An 18,822-nucleotide genomic window follows, 5' to 3' on the forward strand; every position below is an offset into this window, starting at 1 on the left:
AAAATATAATTTCTGTAACAATGTATCATGATATTATGACATGCATAAGTAAAATGCACAATAACAATCATATAAAGACCACGAGGAGAGAAATGGAAGTATACTGTTTTAAGGTTCTTGTACATGAAACAACATAATATCACTTAACGGTAGATATGCTGAAAGGGTTTATGCCAGCAGCTTAGAAATTCGCCTGAGCAGTTTTGCTAATGGGACTGTATAGCCTGAACCCTAGGGAAGGCATGAAACATACTCATTCATAGTGTTGCCTTAAAATTGCGGGTCTGAGGAATTTGTGGGCAATTTTCACCAACTTATCAGAATTTTTTTTGAGAGTCCTGGAGGACTCTGTTCTCACTAGCAAGAATATACCTGTGTGACCAGGTGAGGCACCTTTTGGGTCTCCTTCGTTCCGAGATGCCCTGTATACAGTGGTTCTTGATCCAAGATATAGACTGCATTTGGCCTCGGCCTTTAGGGAAGCGGGGGAGGTTAAGGGACTCCCCCTGATGTTTCCAGACCCATTGCTGGGAGGTAGACTTTGGTTGTGATGCAAGTCTTCCATGCTGTTGCATCTGTATCCTTGTCTGGCAGGGGTGTAAGCATTGTCACTTGGGTCCTGTGAGTCTTCTTTAGCAAGTAACTCTGTTGAACTTCCATTGCAGTGTGAAGAGGTACGCTCTACCCTAAAGCAACACAAAAGTATCGAAGCAAAGGGTTATAGCTAACGAGCCAACACGAGTCATAGAATGCAGTCATTCTATGACTCAATTAATTCAAAACTAGGTAGAAAAAAGGGGGAAAGTGGGACCCAGAACAGATGAGACAAATAGAGAAGAATAGCAAGACGATAGACTTAAACCTAAGCATGTTAATAATCACATTAAAGGTAATCTATATGAACACCCCAGTTTAAAAGACAGGGGTTGCCAATCGGATTTTTTTTTTTACAAAAAGCAATACCCAGTTATATGCTGCCTACAGGAAATATACCCCTTAAATTTAAAGACAGAAAGAGGCTAAAAGTAAAAGAATGAAAAAATACACATACTAATGCTAATTGAAAGAAAGGTGGAGTGACTATATTAGTATCAAAGTACATTTTACAGCGAAGAATATTGCGAAGGATAAAAAAAGTCATTTCATGTCACAGAGTCAATTAAGAGAACCTGCCAGTTCTAAATGTCTATGCACCTAATAGCAGTTTCAAAATGCGTGAAGCAAAAAGGATAGAACTGCAAAGTCAGAGAAAGGAATAAAGAAAAGTTTGGTGGGGGGTGGGGGGGAGGGAGGGGAGGGAGAGAGGGTGGGGGGAACCTTTCTGCCTTTGGAAGGATTAGCTTATTAGGTATCCTTGACCTGCCCTGGGGGCATTGAATTGCTTTTTCTGAATGTATGAAATTTGACACCCTGTTAGTAGGAATTTAGAGAAAGTTCTCTTTTGTTTGCCCAAGAGTTATAACTAAGCCTTGTAGGCAGGAAGTTACTGGGGGTGTTCTACTCTGCTCCTAGTTTCCCCAACCTTTGTCTCCAGGGAAGGGAACTCTAAGGCTTCCTTGGTTCTAATGGTGGGCTGGGAACATGAGGTTCTTTTAAACTTTGGGGCTGCTACAAAGCCACCTCCACACACAGAACTTCTTTTCTCAGGGTTTGCTGGTGGGATTAGATAAATGTGTTCTCCTGCAAATCCCAGTGAATGCTGGAAAAGCCGATGTTTCCAAGTTTCCGACCCAAGATGCTACAGGAATAACCACCAATGACCTTTTCCACAAAAAGTACTTGAAAGGCATTCAAGATTGTTACTAATAAGCCAGAGGATAATCAAACAAAATGTTGTAACCTACAGCAAATATTGTTCCCTTTAAAAAATTACACAAGAGACACATGTTTTTATAGAAGAAGTAGGAAACTCAGATACACAAGAAATAAAAATCACCCCAAATCCTACCACCCAGAGAAAACTTGGGTTCATTTGCGAGTGCAGACATAATGTTTTATGAAAATGGTGTCATATTCTCTTGTTTTGCACCTTGCTCCCTGCTCTGCAATTTACCAGCCTAGTGTTAACACTCGTACATACCTACACGGCATCGTGAGTAGCTACATGGCACGGCACCGTTCTTCAGCTGTTGGAGGTTTAAACAGCAATTGCATCAGATATCTATGGACACAATAATGCTACATAGTGAGCAAACAAAATCTCAGCGGCATACAAGAATAGACATTTGTCCGGTTTACAAGTTTGTAGGGGTTCAGCTCATCTGGGCTGACTTATGCCTTTGCAGTCAGCTGCGGGTTGCTAAGCCCTCCTCATTTTGACTTGCTCCTTTGTTGGGACTGGCTGGCTACTGGCTCCTTTAGGATGGCAGCAGCTGGGGCAACCAGGGCGATTCTGCTCTGTGCAGGTGAGAAATTCTCCAGGAAGCCCTGGCACGCCGTCACGGAGCAAGGGCTACACAGAAATATGCAGGGACATTTTTGCAAGCTCCGCTTGTGTCATACTCACACACATCCTGTTGCCAGAGCCAGCCATCTGGCCAAGTGCACGGAGTGGAATGGCCCTGCACAGTTATAGCCAAACGACCTGAATACAGGGAGGGGTGGAGAATTGGGGACTTTTTTTTTTTACAGTAAATTCTTGCACAAATATCTTTGACTCTTATCTGATTATTCTGTGGAACAAATTCCTCCAAGTAGAACTGCTAGGTCAGAGGTAAATCCTTTTCTGAAGGCTCTGAACATAAGCTACCAAAGTGCTCTCTGGAAAGGTGTACCATTGACATGCCCATTAAAAGAAAATGAGAGCAGATTTCTCTATGAGCACGATGTGTAGAAAAATAGATTATGCAAACTCTGGACACTCTAGCAGTTTGTGCTTAAGTTGCATCATGTACCCCAAAAGGTTCATAGACATAAAACAGGGGGAAAAGGGTCATTTGGAGGTTCCAGGAGAGGTACCCTAGTGTGGGCTTTTGCAAGTGCATGGCCTAGTCTAAGAAGTATGGGAGAGACTCTAGGACAATGTTCAGGAATGGAGAGGGTAACTGTATATCCTGGGTTTCATGGAAATGTCTTGGTTTACCCTGTTGTCCTGGCTTAATTATTAAGTGTGTCCCCTTTTACTCTGAAAAGTTTCTAATTTGGGACTATAGATTATATGACCCCCAGGTAAAAGTTACCTTAATATCTCTCCTCTATTAGACCGAAAGCACCATGAGGGCGAGGACCACGTCGGATTTTGCTCACCGCTGTAGCCTCAGTGCCTAGCGCAGTATCCGGCACGTGATAAGCTTTCAAAACAAAACTCCCACGATTATGAGTTGCACCAATGAAGGGGTTTGAGATGAAAGAGAACGACCTCAGTTAATGGAATAATCACACGGAGCAACGTAGAACTGCAGTGTGGTGGGTGCTGCAAGGGAGAAGCCCACAGGACTAAGAGCATTTTTCTAGTATGGAGATTTAATCTTATCACAGAAGGCAGGGAAGGATCCAAGGGGAAGAAATGCTTCAGCTGAGATTGGAAGGAAATGCCGGACTGATCTAGAGGAAGGCATCCTCAGGGTTGGGTAAAAGCACGTGCAGAGGCTCTGATAGAAGGAATCAGGAGGAGGTAAGGATGAGAAGGAAGACTGTGGGTGGGGAGCAGATGAAAGATTGGTAGTTGGAAGAGGGCATGAGATGAAGGAGAGTTTTTCTAGAAGTGATCTCTACCACTTTAGCATGTTTAAAAAATTACTAGTTATGATCTTGTTTGAATCCTGATTTGAACAACTCAACTATAAAAAGACATTCTTGAGACAATGGAGAAATGGGTTATGGGTTGAGTATTAGATGATATTAAGGAATTACTGTTAATTATTTAGCCTTAATAATGGCATGGAGGTTATGTTCTTTTAAAATATGCCCTTACCACCTAGACCTGCATATTACAATCACCTTATATGTCGGATTTGCTTTAAAATACACTGGTTAAGTGGTAATAATTGCTGAGGCTAGGTGATGGGTAAGTGGGGGTCATCACACTAGTTTCTCTATTTTTAAATATATTTGAAAACCTTTATTGAAAACATTTAAAACGCTGTATTGAAACATATTCTTCATTCTATTAAGGATTTATAGACAACAATCAGGTTAACATTCAGTTGTGCTAGCCAAGTATAGAGTGTGTCCCCACTGATGCAAGGATGTTAGAGGGAATTCCCACACTACTTTGTTACCCTCGCGATAACTCCGCAATGAAAAAAAAAAAAAAAAAAGAAGAGCCAAGGGAAGAAGTCAGTTGAGAACATGTGACTAGGCACACAGAGGAAAGGAGGCAGATCTACAGTGGATAGTTCTGGGAAGGAGGCTGAGGTGAGAGATTCAGAGTGAAGGGCACGGTTGGTGGAGGTTGTGAGTGTGTGTGTGTGTGTGTGTGTGTGTGTGTGTGTTGGTACCTAGAAGAGGAGGCGATTCTCATTTGGCAGCCACTAATTCCTCAGAGAATTAGGAGTGAGGTCAAATGCTGTAAGTTTTCAGGATTGGTAATTAGGAAATCATAGTTCAAAGAGAGTGGAAGAGATTTGACAGTTATTGGGGTGGTTGAGGGATTAATTTAATGGGGGAACACAGTAGAATCACCAGGACATTTAAAATAAGAACCAGAGACCCCAAGAGGGATCAGAACAATGGAAGGAAATGCCAACAGACTGGGAGAAGAGAGAAGCCTTGCTCATCTGCCTGCTCTGGTGGTGTTGAGGAATGAGCCTGCGGAGACTGGACTCAGTAAATGCGGGACGGGGACCACACATCTGCGTGTGTAAAAAAAAAAGTCCAGGTGATTCTAATGCAGGTACAGGTGGTTCTCGGACCACAGCCTGAGAAACGGTACCCAAGAAGCTGGAGGAGTGAGGCTGGCTGCAGGCAGGAGACCTGCCCCGTTCCATGGCTGCATGCAGCCTGGGGGACAGACTGCAGGACTTGGGTCTGCTAGTTGTATCAGGGGGCCCTGCAGCTTTCTTGGCCTAAGGGATTGCAGTTTGAGGGTCCACCCTGTCCTGTGGCGTTCCCTTCCCGGGTCCTGGGTGGAGCTCCAACGCAGGTGCAGGTGTGTGGCCTTCACTGGACCCCTGTCTGTGCCCCGGGGCGTCTCCTTTGAGGGCTGTCACTGCTGGGGGGATGGGGGCGTTTGTTGTTTGTTTTTGTAACTTTTGATTCTAGAAATAAAAATGGGCTTTTAAAATCAACCAACCAACCAATCAACGTGGTGGAGGCCGACACACTTGGGCTAATTGTTTTCCTTTCCATTTAGACTTATTTCCCACTGAGGGTGAGGCAGCACTTTCAAGTAAATCTTCAGTAATTCCCAAGCATAAAGCAATCGCCTCCGTTCCCCAGCGGGACATACTGAAGCAGGCTCATTTGCAGAGAGGATGGGAATAGCAGGTTTTATAGCTTACGGCCTGGAAGAAAACTGCATTTTTTCCCCTGAACATCATAATCCACTCATGCTTTAAAAACGTGTTTTAACCTCAAAGGACTCTGAGAGGCTGGAATGTGCTAGAAAGATGTATGAAGACATATCTTGTTAGCCAATTTATCTACAATCAAGATAAACTTTCCTCGGTTCTCCTCTCGCAACTTCCTCAACCACAGACCAATGTGTTGCGTGGATGCTGAAGAACCAAACCTGTTTGACTTAACAGAAGTAGCAGGAGTATGGGGAGAACTGTTTGCTTCTTTTCTGGTCTGCACTGTGAGTCTCTGACTGGAACTTGCAGTAGCAGAATGAAGGAGAGGTAGGAGCTCTGGGAGGGGAACACAGCCTGAACAGAGGCCTGAAGCCAGCAGGTCGTGGGGCCGCTGTCTGGGCAGCTGGATTGAAGCTCTGCAGAAATAGGCTGACTTGGGATGGGCAGCTGGACTAGGGACACTGAGCAGAGGGGCTTGGAGTGCTGCCTGGGGAAATCCTGAGCCATTTAAATGAGTCATTTAAATCTGACAGACAAATTGGTGCTTTAAGAAGATTCACCAGGCAGTGATGTGCAGGAGGAGGTAGAGTGGGTGGGGATAGTGTGTGTAGGGGGGGAGAATGAAGGTAGGAGGATCAAGGTTCTGCTTTGGGCCAACAAACGCCTACTGAGCACCTGCTGTGTACCTTGCCTTCTGCCAGGCCCCAATTCAAGGGTGCTCCCCCTCAATGAATGGAACCAGGAGCCTAGTGCCTTTCTCACGACCTTCAGCCCCTTTTGTCCCCAGTCTATCAAGTCATCCTGTCAATTCCATGCCTCTGACACCTGCCTGTTCTCCCTTGGCCCCACTTCTATGCTACGTCAGCCGCTGCCACCTGTCCCTGGATTTTGGGTCTCTCTGTCTTCAGCCTCCTCTCTCACTCCCTCTCTGCTGGCAGTGGTTGGACAGTGAGGGTGGCCTTCCTAAAACACATCAAATCAGGCCACCTCCCCCACAGAAACCTGTCAATGGGCTCCCAGTGGCTTTCAAGGTTAAGTCCAAATGCTGCAGCAGAACCAGGAGACCCGAGTTAGCTGATCCTTCTTAATTCTCCCTCCTTGCTGGCCTCTTGCCTCCCAAACTTTGAATCTCAGAATTCAGAAATACTTTTAGTACCTCTAAGGACTCATGTTCCTCTTTTCTTCCTTGTAGTGATGATAACCTCCCTTCTACCCTGCCTGACATATTTTTCGGAATGTGATTAGAGATCTCTTCCCTTCCCTCCAGAAGCTCTTTCTGACCCTCAGGTGCCCCCTGGGTACGTTCAAAGACCTGTCTCTATGGCTACGCCAGGGCTCATCTCAGTGTATAGTCACTGGTCTTTCTGCAGGTGAGCTTAAAGAGGGCATGGCTGCATCTCCCTCCTCACCCAGCAGCCTCCCGACAGTTAAAAGTGCTCAGTAAATATTGATCAAATAAGAATGGATGGATTTACAAGATCTGGATGGTGGGGATGTGAGAGGGGAAGAGTGTTGGTCCCATTTTACAAAATAAAAAAAATGAGGCTCAGAGAGTGACTTAATAATTGGTTTAAGGCTTCTCAGCATCACAGCCCAGAATGCACTTCAGGGTTGCTGATTTCCTGTCCAGGGCTTTCCCCTCTTCCTTGCCATCACAGAATAGAGCTCATCAAAGATCAGAGTCCTGTGTAGTCCTCAGTTTTGGCTGGCCGCTCAGAGAGCTTTCCACTGAGGCCCCTGTGGGAACGAGCGGGACATCAGGTGAAGAGTCTTCGCCGTATTACTAAGGGACATCAGAAACGGGAGTACTGTTAGGTTTGGAAATGGCAAAGGGCTAGAAGTCCAAATGAACCATTTTCTGACCTAATTTGACCATGTATTTCACCGAAGCTATTATTCAAAACACAGATCCTCCCTGTTTCTGAAAGCTGAAGGGCCTGGTTACGTATGTTCACTACTGGGTGGTTGGTTTTTCTTCATTCCCACAAATGTTCTTTGCCTACTTTTTTTTTTTTTTTTTTGATTGACTGGAATAAACGCACTGCAGAATGATAGATATTGTTCGTTTAACTCCAGCGTTTACTTTTCCCCTAAACTAGTGCTCCGTTCATGGTTGAGCAGACTTCCCCCCCATTTAGCACCCATGTAACACATCGCCCAAGACCGGGTCTGCGGCTCGGATAGCGTTTTCGCGGCAATCTGTTCATGCCGCCGCGGGCACGCCGAGCGGTGTGGAAGCTCTTAATGAAACGTCGGCAGATATTAGGGTTTTATGGGCTGGAAAACAGTACAAATCAAAGCGCTTTGCTTACTGTTTATCTGTTTAGAGCATTTTTATTTTCCAAACCCAGCAATGTTCATCTTTTTCATCCAGCATTTCGGTTGGATTCTTTACATACTGATTTTCCCGTTCACTGGCTCGCGGGGATGAAGTCGGAACTCTCAGGTGTGCTGTCGGTAAGGGTGGGGGCCAGGGGCGCGTGGATGGGGGGCGTTCTCCTCTCTGAGACCCCTCAGCTCCGGGGTGGGCCGAGAGAGGGCAGGGCTCATGTTTAAAAAAGATCCCTACACCTCTTACGTGGTCTCCCCTTGAGCCAGCAGGGTGGGTCTTTTGATATGAGTTTCTTCCCAGCATTTACCTACAAACGTCACAGCAAAAGTAGTGTTCTCTTCTTCCGTTCTCTAAAGAGATGGGATAGAGCCCCAGCACGAGACAAAATCCATCACAGATGGTTTGCCCAGGGGTCGGCAAATTATTTTCCATGAAGGGCAGACAGGAAATAATTTTGGCTTTGCTGGTCACATACCGTCTATCACAACTGGCCGTCGATGATGCCTAATCACGGGCACGGCTGTGTCCTGGTAAAACTGTGTTTACCAAAGTGGGCTCAGGGGAGTGTATGTGGCTTGTGGGCCAAAGTTTTCTGATCCCTGGTTTAAATGAAAAGACTAAGGGACAATGTACAGCTGTATGGACAGGGAATGAACAAGGGTCATGGAGGTGCCCAGAGACAACAGCAGCTGGAGGTGCCCAGAGACAACAGCAGCAGGAAGCTGTTACTCCCCCGAGGGCTGAAGGGACAGATGGGGAAATGGCGTGACTGGCACCCAGTCAGAATGGGGCCCTCGGAGACCCTGGAGCAGGCAAGGAGAAGGAGAGAAATCCCCCCACTTCTTCCTCCTCTCTCCCTCAGATCTGCCTGTGCCTCCCACTGTCTGATCCGTGAGGGGTCTGAGGGTGCAGTCCACAGGGAGCAGCAGGTAGAACAGCGTGGAGAACAGATCCAGGGGAAGCAGGTGGAGGCAAAGGGAGGAGCAGCAGCATGGGTGATGTCTCTTTGGGGACTAACTTCTTAGAACCCACTCCTTTTGGGAGTGAAGGAAAACTTGACTGGCCACATCCCTTGACCTGACTTGATGCTAGAGAACTAACCCTCCCCACAATCCTGCCCTAGGTCTGGGCCTGCCCCTGGTCACAGTGATAAGTTCAGGGATAGGCTCATGAGATCCAGGCACCGAGCTTGTGTTTGTTTGAACTGTTGGGAAGGGTGAGCTTTCTTTTTTACTGGTGGATCCAAACCTAGAGCTATGGCAGCTGACGGCCCCGTGGTGAGGCCCTCATGAGGGGAGAGTCTGTGCTCAGTGGTCACAGGGCCAAGCAGAGGGCCTGGGCAGTGGGGAGCAAGCTGGGCCCTCATGCTGTCACTGAGCCCCTGGATCCAGCTATACCTGACACGAATGCTCCTTTCTCAGTTAGGTGAGCTGATACACTCCCCTTTAACTGAGACTAGCTTTCTGTTTCTGGCAAGTGAAAGGACACTGGCTAAGAGAGAGAGTCCAGATTTATCTCTGGAGCCAAGACCTGCCTCCTCACAGCTGTGTGGACTTCACATGTGGCACATGTGATCACCAAGGCCTGCCAGAGCCCGTAATGTTCCCGTGTGCATGGACATTTCCGTGTATGCATGCAGCTGCATTTGGGCATGGCATTTATTGCTAGTGTGTACATTTCTCAGACACTAAAGTCTTTCTTTTTTGAATATCTGCATGCCATAGACCTCCTATGTCACAAAGACAGCAACTTCCTAGATAATTACATAGGTATGGTGATAACCATGGCAACCTGGCAGTTCTGAGATGTAATGTCATGCAGATTGCTGCTGCTCAGGGACCCTGATGTTAATATCGTACCTGCCCAGGTCTGTGTTGTTTTGTGGTGACTTTTCCCTTTGCTTGAACAGAGGGTTTCCCACCACACAACACCTTCCAGCAGTCAGTGGTTCCCAAAGTTTTGAATGTCACAGTCCAGAGAAGTGTCCAAAATAGAGAGCTGACACAAAGTTGTCCACTTTATCTTGCTAAGTAAGAACATCCTCCAGAAGAGATAAAACAAACACTACCATCTATTTTTACCATCATTTCATAAAAGAAATGGTGCTTTCACTTATCTGAAAGGAGAGAATAAAAGAGAAGACCTTGAACAAAGCACATTTATCTTTAAGGAAAATGCACAACTTTGGGGACACTGCACCTGGGGGGACACTGTGCTTGCCAGGACACTTGGATGAGGGGCATGCAGGGCTAAATCCAGTCCTCACTCTGCTCGCCAAGCTGTGTGCCCTGCATGGGCTGCATCCACTTGGATGAAGGGGTGCTTTTTTCTTCGCACAAAAGGGCTTCCAGCTTGCCAAGCCGTGTGCAGACAGGGCTGCATCTGCCCAGAAAGGGCAACTTCTTCTAATCTGTGCAAAACACTTTTGCAGCTGGCAGTGGTCCTATACTACATTGTTGCACTTTAAAATATGCCATTGGGGGCTATGCTTTGATCAGTACCCGGCATGTTGTAGGTGCTCAGCAAATATGTGTTCAATGCATGTTGAAAGGCTGATGGGAACTCCATCAGGGAACCTTCCCAGCCTGATTCACCATTGTTGGAGGAGGAAGAAGCAAGCTAGGATGATGGGAAAGCAAACAGGGAGGAAGGCGGAGAACGTGTTCAAGAGGAAAGGGTTCAGGAGTGGAATGGAGAATACAAATATCGAATCCTTATGCTGTACACCTAAAGCTAATGTAATGTTATATGTCAAGGATGCCTCAGAAACAGAGAGTGAAGTGGAAAATTGAAAATAAAGAAGACAGTTACTAAGTGGAATAACCTGTTTCTGCCTGGCCATTGTCTGCCCTCTGATCTGACCAGGAGTCAGGAGGATAGCCCCATCGCCCACGCTCTTTCAGGTCTGCTTGTCTGTAGAGAGTGTACGTTGTGCTCTGCTCTTTGCTGAAGGGTAAACGTGGCAGTGGAGGCTCTGCCCCAGTGGGATGAGGCCTGTGGCTTTCCCGGTGATGCCTATTGTAGGGGGACATGTCTGTCTAGCCCTGGGGTTTAGTGGTGGGGGCCTGTGGTAATGGAGCTCACACATGGCCAATGAAAGGTGAACAGAAGTGATGTGGCCCCTTCTGCATGGAAGCTCTGAGAGTCAATTAGGGGCTTGCTGTACTTGCATGTTCCTCTTTGCCGTGACAATTGGCAATGTTCCAATTCAAGTTTGTTCCAACTGCTGGGTCCCTGAGTAAAGATGATATGGAGCAGGCCCTCAGCTAGCTCACAATGCACATGTAACGTGGATGAGAAAGAAGCCTTTCTTTTTATCAGCCACCAAGATTTGTGGGTTGTTTGTTACTGCAGCATTAGCTTCCTGTCCTGACTAATACAAGGCATTTTGTTCTTGCATGTCTAAGCCACTCTCTCCAACACTCTGTCAATAATAGGTTGACAATGACAGCTCCATCTGTCCTACTCCCCTTTCCCTTTCTCGAATCCTCATGGGATAAAGGCTATTATTTGAACTCTGTTACACCCTGATAAGAGTCCAGTCGACAGAATGCCAGGTAATAATTAATCTTGCATCTCAGTCTTCAAAAAGGAAGGTTGGAGCATCAATAGAAAATGTATTGGCAAGTTCTGATGTGAAGTGAGTGGAAGATTATTTAGATAAATGAATTAATCTGATTGAAATGGTTCCCAGAAGTAAATGTCAATGAACCAGATGTGGTAATTTCTTGCTCATGAAGTAGTGTTAGTATGCATGTGATTTGAAGTTTATGTTAAAACACACACAAGATTGCCTCCTGGGCTGTGGATGGTGTAAACAGGGGATGGGGCCACCATGAAAGGAAACTGTTTGTGTCAAATGTGGTTAGCTCAAGCACGATGACGGGCCAGACTCAAGGTTCCTAGACTGTAGCTGTGAATCACAAACAGTAAACCCAGGCCAGAAGTATGTCTTTTGTGTCAAAATTACCATCAGCTATCTGTAAACATCTGCTAAGCAAATTCCAAGTGGCCTCTCTGTGCCTGAGGTTCTGCTTCAGTGCTTCAGAATAACAAATGTTGCCTTCAGAGGGAACAATTGTCATCTTAGAACATGTGTGTTTGGAGGGGGGTGGGGGGATCTGAGGGCAGAGAGAGTTACCCTGTCACAGGAGAATTTCCCAAGCTAGGTTGCTGTTAATATGTGCTAAAAAGGGGGGGGGGGTGTCTGTGATTTAAAAACAAGTAATCAAGGAAATACTGAATGAAAGAAGCTTCTTTACAATAGCTCTTATTGGAGGTTCTAACATGCTAATGTTCATTGAGACTCTCCAGAAGAGGCTGTGGTATGCAGCCATCACCACTTGCCAAACTTCTTTGACCATAGAACTCACACAGATAGACAGTCAGTCAGACAGACAGACAGACAGAGGGAATGGAGGGATGCAGGGTTGGTTGAAGGGATGGATATGGGTGTAGATATAGAAATATATTCAGCATTTCACCGGATTATTTGTAAATGATGAAAGTATTAAATGAACTCACACATACACCTTTGACTGGATAAATAGACCTCCTTTGATGTGAGCATTTACAGTGCAAATTAAATCAGCTAATTAGATTAGGATGCTTTGGGGCACAGGAAACAGACTTAAATGATAAGAACATTATATTGCATAAGAAGTTTGGATACTAGGGATTTCAGGATTGGTTCATTCAGCAGCTCTACAGTGTGTTCATGATTCAGATTTCCTTCTCTTTCTGCTCTGCCTTCCTCAGCACAAAGGCTGTGTCTTCCCCGGTTGCAAGATGTCACTCCTGTTTCTTGGACCAGGTAGGTACAATCCTCCACAAAGTTGGAGAAGCCATTTCCTCCTGGTGTCTCCTTTTTAAGAAAGGAAAATCTTCCACTAGCTCCTGGCAAACTCTTTATGTCCACATAGAAAGGTTTGGTTTGCACACCTGTGCCCTGAGTGTAATGGAAGAGGGGGAGGGGGAGATTTGGCATTTTAAGTCTTCATAGTGAGAGGTGGGTCCTACCAGCAAGGATGAAACTGGAAAAGTCAGCGTTTGCGCTGCCTGTTACTACCAGAACCAATAACTAGAGACAAGGATTGAATCTTTATGGGCTCGTTATTCAGATGGCCAGTGGTCTGAGAAGACGGCAGGTTATGTAACCTAAAAACTCTTAACATCCATTTCAAGCCGATTTTTTTATAAGGAGAAAAAACGGGTAGCTAAGGGGTTTGGGGAAAGGTTAATCAGATAAGAGTTGCAGTCCAGCTGCGATTTTCCTAGTACTTCTTTATCTACTGATCAACAATTCTTTATCTGTGTCACTGATGTTCCCTCCCTGGAACACAATGGCTCAGATACCATCTCAGTCACTTGCAGACCCCCTGAGATATAGAGGTTGAATTGCTTGTCACCCTCCTGGAGTCATGTAGGTCATGTATTCCAGTTCCTGGAACAACAGCGTTCCACATGCATTAATCGCTTAAGCCTTTCAACTAAAACTTTAGCTAAAGTAATTGGCTCCAGTGATGATGGAGGCTGAGAAGTTTATGGTCTGTAATTGGCAAGCTGGAGACCCAGGAATGCTTCCAACGCAGTTCCAGTCTGAGTTCAAGGGCAGGAGAAGATTGATGTGCAGCTTGAAGACAGTTGGGTAGAGTGTTCTATTTGGGCCTTCAACTAATTGGATGAGGTCTACTCACATTGAGGGAGGGTAATCTGCTTTACTTAGTCTACTGATTCTAATGTTATTCTCACCCAGAAACACCCTCACAGGCTAATGTTTAACACCCAGGATAATGTTTAACCAAATATCTAAGCATCCCATGGTCTTGGTCAAGTTGACACATAAAATTGACCATCATACTTAGGTAAGTTACCTCTTTAAGCCTTAGTCCCTTCATTTGTAAAAGGAAGTATCTACTGGGTTGCTGTGAGCATTGCATAAGAAAACATATTTAAAGTACTTAACACAGGATCCAGCACACAATTTGCTCTCAGCACAGATATTTACTATTACAATATTGGACACATTGTAATAGTAACCACCCAGATTTCATTGACTCCTTCTCTCTTCTGCCGCCAGGGTGTCACTCCCCTGCAATGTACTGCACAGCCATAATGTTTCTCTTCCTCCTTGGACCCTTGCAGATATCAGTTGCCTTCAAAGTCACTTGAGGAAGAAGGATGATATCTATGCACCAGGTGCACCTCTGCTGCTCTCAGGGCGGCAGCCTTGAGGACTCCAGAGCTGAGTTCTGAGCAGAAGTCAGCAAAAAGTCCTCCAAGTTAATAAAATCTTCCATAACGCTCCCCCTCCAGTTTTTTTCTGCAGCTCTTCTCTTCAGAGCTCATGCATTTATTGAGCAGTGTGCTAGAGAGTGGCTCCGAGATGGTTGGCAATCGGGCTGAACCAAAGCTGTCTGTTGAGTTGGCATTGGAAAGTAGGAGAATAAGGGGCAGTCTGCCTCTTCCCCAGACCCAGGGTGCCAGGAGGCCACAGTGCTCAAGTCCTCCTGAAGTAGAGGCAGCTAAAGCGATGAGGGTGGCCAGGGGAGGCATGGGTGATGGCCTTTGAGAGTAAGAACCCCCGCCTGTTTGTGCACTACTCTCTACACACGATCTCCTGCAGCTGGCCTCTGGCCCGTGTGCCATTTTGGAGCAGAGGTGGACAGAAACAAAGAAAGCTCCTCCCTGGTTTCCATTTTACCTGTTCTCTTCTTGGAATTTTGATCCATTCTTGGGTCTGAAAACACCAGAGGATGAGGAACTGAATTTTCTTCCTCCTTCTACCCCCAAAAGAATATACATTTTAAAGGAAAATCAAGGGTCTAGGGTGGTGCCAGTGATGTCACAGCTGAAGTGGGCTGTGCCCTGATTCAGTGAGCATGGGAAAGATCGCCCTACCACCACAACAACCCTCGAGGGTTCACCGGCCCATTGGTATAGTTTCGTGGGCCCCAAGAGATACAGCTTAATGCCCAACACAGCAGTTTTTCATTGTTAGAGCACCAGAGGAGGTATTCGGCTTATGTTTAGGGATCACAGTGAAAGCCAGATAGTTGTTTGTTCTTCGTTTTATGTTAGCTAAGTGTGAACTGTTTGCATATGTTTAAATAAGTGTGTGAATGATGTGAACCCATTTGTAAAAGCCATTGCTGATCAATAATATGCCAGCCAGTTGTGTGCCATGGAACATTTTAAAAATCATTTAAAACTATTACTGCTTCCCCCGTCCCAACATCTCACTTCGGAAAATTTCAAACCCAGAGAAGAGTTAAAGTAATTGTATAATGAATAATGAATACTCATATACCCTTATCTTAGATTTATCGACTGGCAATATTTTGCCACATCAATGTGATCTCTTTTTCTCTCTAACACACACACAGACACAGTGAGGCAGAGTTGGCATGAAGAATGCCCCATGGGTTGTGAGCTCTTGGAATGAAGAGTATGCCAGGCTTTTTGTATCCCCCCCAAAACAGAGGGTGCCCAATCAGTACTCAGTGGGACCCAGTGTAAGTGGGGAACTCAAGCTTTGGGTGGAAAGGGATGACCATGTACCTGGGGCAAGGCTCACCAAGGTGAAGGAGAGGCGGGGAAGGAATGAGGGCATGGAGAGAGAAGACTTCGATACAGCCTCCATGGAGTTTGGACTCCGGAGAGGGGCTGCAGAGAGAAGCTGGGAGAACTGTTTGTGCACATGTTCTCTGAGAGACTCTGGGAGAGGAAGGCAGTTGTCCTTTAGAGCTGAGACGAATGGGAGAAAGTGAGAGAAGAGAGCACTCCACCACTAAAGTGGCCCAGCTACAGTGGACGCAGTTTAACCTCAAAACCAGCAGAACTCCCCCCGCCCACCACCGTCTGGAAGGAAGAGTAATGGCGGCAGGGGGTGGGGTAGGGTGGGCAACACCTTCCCTTTGGCTTTGGAGGCCAAATAGGGGCTGGGAGTCATTGTGGAGACAGCATTCTGAAGGCTTTGTCCAGGATTTCCTCCAAAAGGCTGCAAGGACTCGGAGGAGGGAACCAGAGGACCTGCTGCGGTGCAGGCAAGCCAGAGAAATGCATGCCACTCGATGACAGTGACGCCCACACCTGGGGCGCATCCTGCCATTTACAAGCACTATCTGAATCCTACATCTCCCCAGCAGAGATTATTATTCCTATTTCACACACGAGAAAGTAAAGACTCGGAAAGGTTAAGGGACCGACCCAAGGTCTGTCACAGTGGTGCCAGGACTCCCTGGGTCATCATCTCAGGCTTCCTGACTCTCAGTGAGGTACTCTTAATCAGGGTGGGATGCAAGGGAGGCAACTGGGGTGCAAAATGTAAGGAAGCGAGGCCTTGAAGGGTGGGGGGCAGGGGCACAGAATTTAAGCACTGGGCACTTGCTCCCGGAGCCAAGCATGTGCACCATCAGCCTCCCGAAATGTTGTCCCTAAACGCCTTGTTTGCCTCACCCACATCGCATTTGCTTTAGTTACCTGTCCCTGCCCAGAGGTGGGGGGCTTTGCCAACGAAGCACACGGCTGGCATCGCACCCTGGATATCCCTGGCCCTGCTTGCCCATTGAGCGAGCCGGGGGCTTCACCTCAGGCTGCATCCCTACTGCGAAGTTTCCCAGAATTTCAGTCTGTTCTTGCAGCTAGGAGAGGGGGGGAGAAGGAGACTGTTGCCGCCAGATATGCCAGGCATCACAAACAAACAACAAAAAAGATTCATGTGTTCAGTGGAGCTGAATTTTAATTGATACTTTCTCAAACTGTGGTTCTGAACCAACATCCCACAGCCCCCAAAGATGATGAAGGGGGTGAGGTTTAACGCCACAATTAGCAGACAACCCCACAACAAATACAGTAAACATTAATCATATTAAATATTGAACGCAGACTTTGGTACGCTTGAAGAGCAATGGGTTCTTTAAATTTTATTTTACAGAAGACAAAGCAATGATTGTGGAGGAATTATTCCAATGTCAGCGCTGAAGGGAAATAATGTAACATTCTGGAATTTATATAAAAATTACAGCTTTGTTGTGTTTCACACTATATATAGTAATTTAATCATTTGCAGCTGATTAATTTCAGTGAAGGAAAATGTAGCATTATGCATCCTTAATGGAATTCCAAGGTTTAAATTCTAATCAGGAGTTGGGCACAGTTTAAGTCTAAATTAGCAATTAGCTTGGGCAATGGACATTTAGGTTGAAATGGAGTCATCTGTTGACACGTACTGAGTCAACAAGAGAACGGCAACAAAGACCATCAGGAAAATGCTTGCCACAGAACACTCTTTGTTGGGTTAATAATTATCATTCCTTACATTAGCAGAGTGCTGTTGCACTTTAGAAAACATTTTCTTGTACATTGATTTCATTTGCTTTGGTCTCCATCCGGGTCTGTGAAGTGGGTGTCCGGGCTCCGTTCTAGGGTGAGGAAACTGAGGCTCAGAGAAACGAAGGGCCCACCGAGGAAGAACATATTGCAGCGGGATTTGAGCCCAAGTGTTCTGGCTCCAAACCCAGCCTTCTTTCTACCTCACGACATGTTCTGGGGAAGTTCATTCCATCGTGAGATTGTCGAGTAAGATGCAAATGTGATAACGGTACTAACAAGAGTGCACCTTGACGACATCCTCCACATGTCTGTTTAACAGATGTGGGGACCAAGAACAAAGTGCCACACTGGAAAGTGCCGGGGCTGGGACTCAAGCCCGGGCTGAGTCCAAAGCTCTTAACCTTGAAGCAAAACTGCCTGGTCTACAGTCCTACATGTGTTAGTTATCTTGTTGTTGTCATATGATCTCCACTATTCTAATGTCTTTGGAAATGCCTGTGTGTGTGTGTGTGTATGTGTGTGTGTGTGTGTGTGAGAGAGAGAGAGAGAGAGAGAGAGAGAGAGAGAGAGAGAGAGAGAGGGAGAGAGAGAAAGAACACGAATGAACGAAGTTATGTACATATAGCAACTTCCAGGTCGCTCTTGCCCATCATTTTACTTGATTCCTTCTGATCACCTGGGCTGTCTGACCTCGACAGCAACTATGTGTTCTGGGCTTTGAACCCGGAACCCAGATGAGTGCCACATGCAAGCATCTGGATCAGAGTGGGCGTGAAGAAGAAGCATTAGTAAGCGAAAACTCTGGGTCTGGCAGGAGGAGCCTGCTAGCTTCTCTCTGCCAACCTGAGCTGTGACAGTGGGCCGAAATGTCCAGCATCTTTGTCCATAAGTTTTGCTGTTCATTAAAGCCCTTGATTTTTTTTTTACATTTGAGCTAAAAAATCTCACTTAGGGTTTCGGTGAGCTTCAAATTCAATCCTATCGAGAAAATAGCCAGCGAAACCACTGATCTGAACTTACGGGATGGAAGTAAAGGGAGGGAGGAAGAGAAACAGCGTCTCTGCATTTCTAACAGTGTTGTCTCTCCTGGTGCAGGGACAATGGAACCCTGGAGCCAGTGATCTGGATGAGGGCAGTTCTTGGGTCTGGGCGGTTTCTTCCAAGTGCCTCCTGCCCATCAGGGAACGCGCTCTCCCCAGCACGGGCAGCCCTTGCCAGAACTTACAAAGCATCCGAGATTCTGTTCATGGAGCAGTGAGACGGCCAGAGGCTGACATCGCCATTGCGCCACCTGCTGGAAGTTTAGAAAAAGAATCTGAAATTCTTTGGCTGAAACTAGTAGCTTCCCAAACCTATTGATTATTTTCAATACTTCTCATTTTGTCGTGTTAAACAAGTTACATAGGTTTATAAAAGACAAGTTATGAGGTTCACATAATGAAAATAAAACATAAAAATTACAATCCTGTCACCCAGAGATTACCCTTTTACACAATTTGTTGGCTATCTTTCCAGTCTTTTTTTGTTAGATATGCGTAAATTCCTATATACTATTAGTCTCGTTCAATGCACATTGTTTTATAGCCTGATTACCAAACTGAACAATATGTCTTAAATATCTTTAAGTATCATTAGTTATAATCTGCAACGTGACTTTTGCTCAGCAGTTCTTTAGATCTGTCCCAGGATTTTAGAACCTCTTGC

General features: G+C 45.9%; 1 protein-coding gene across 1 annotated transcript in view; it reads left to right on the forward strand.

The window, feature by feature from the left end:
• The window catches only part of LOC112303192 (uncharacterized), a 198,065-nt gene extending 179,496 nt beyond the window's left edge, over positions 1 to 18,569 (forward strand). Inside the window, exons 3-4 of the mRNA XM_053925173.1 lie at positions 12,544 to 12,598; positions 18,214 to 18,569. Coding sequence (XP_053781148.1) covers positions 12,544 to 12,598; positions 18,214 to 18,477 — 319 coding nt within the window. The 3' untranslated portion in view covers positions 18,478 to 18,569. The remainder of the gene's footprint in view (positions 1 to 12,543; positions 12,599 to 18,213) is intronic.
• The last annotated feature ends 253 nt before the right edge of the window (positions 18,570 to 18,822 follow it).

This window comes from Desmodus rotundus, chromosome 5 (genome assembly GCF_022682495.2).
Source record: "Desmodus rotundus isolate HL8 chromosome 5, HLdesRot8A.1, whole genome shotgun sequence".
In the NCBI taxonomy this organism is placed as follows: domain Eukaryota; kingdom Metazoa; phylum Chordata; class Mammalia; order Chiroptera; family Phyllostomidae; genus Desmodus; species Desmodus rotundus.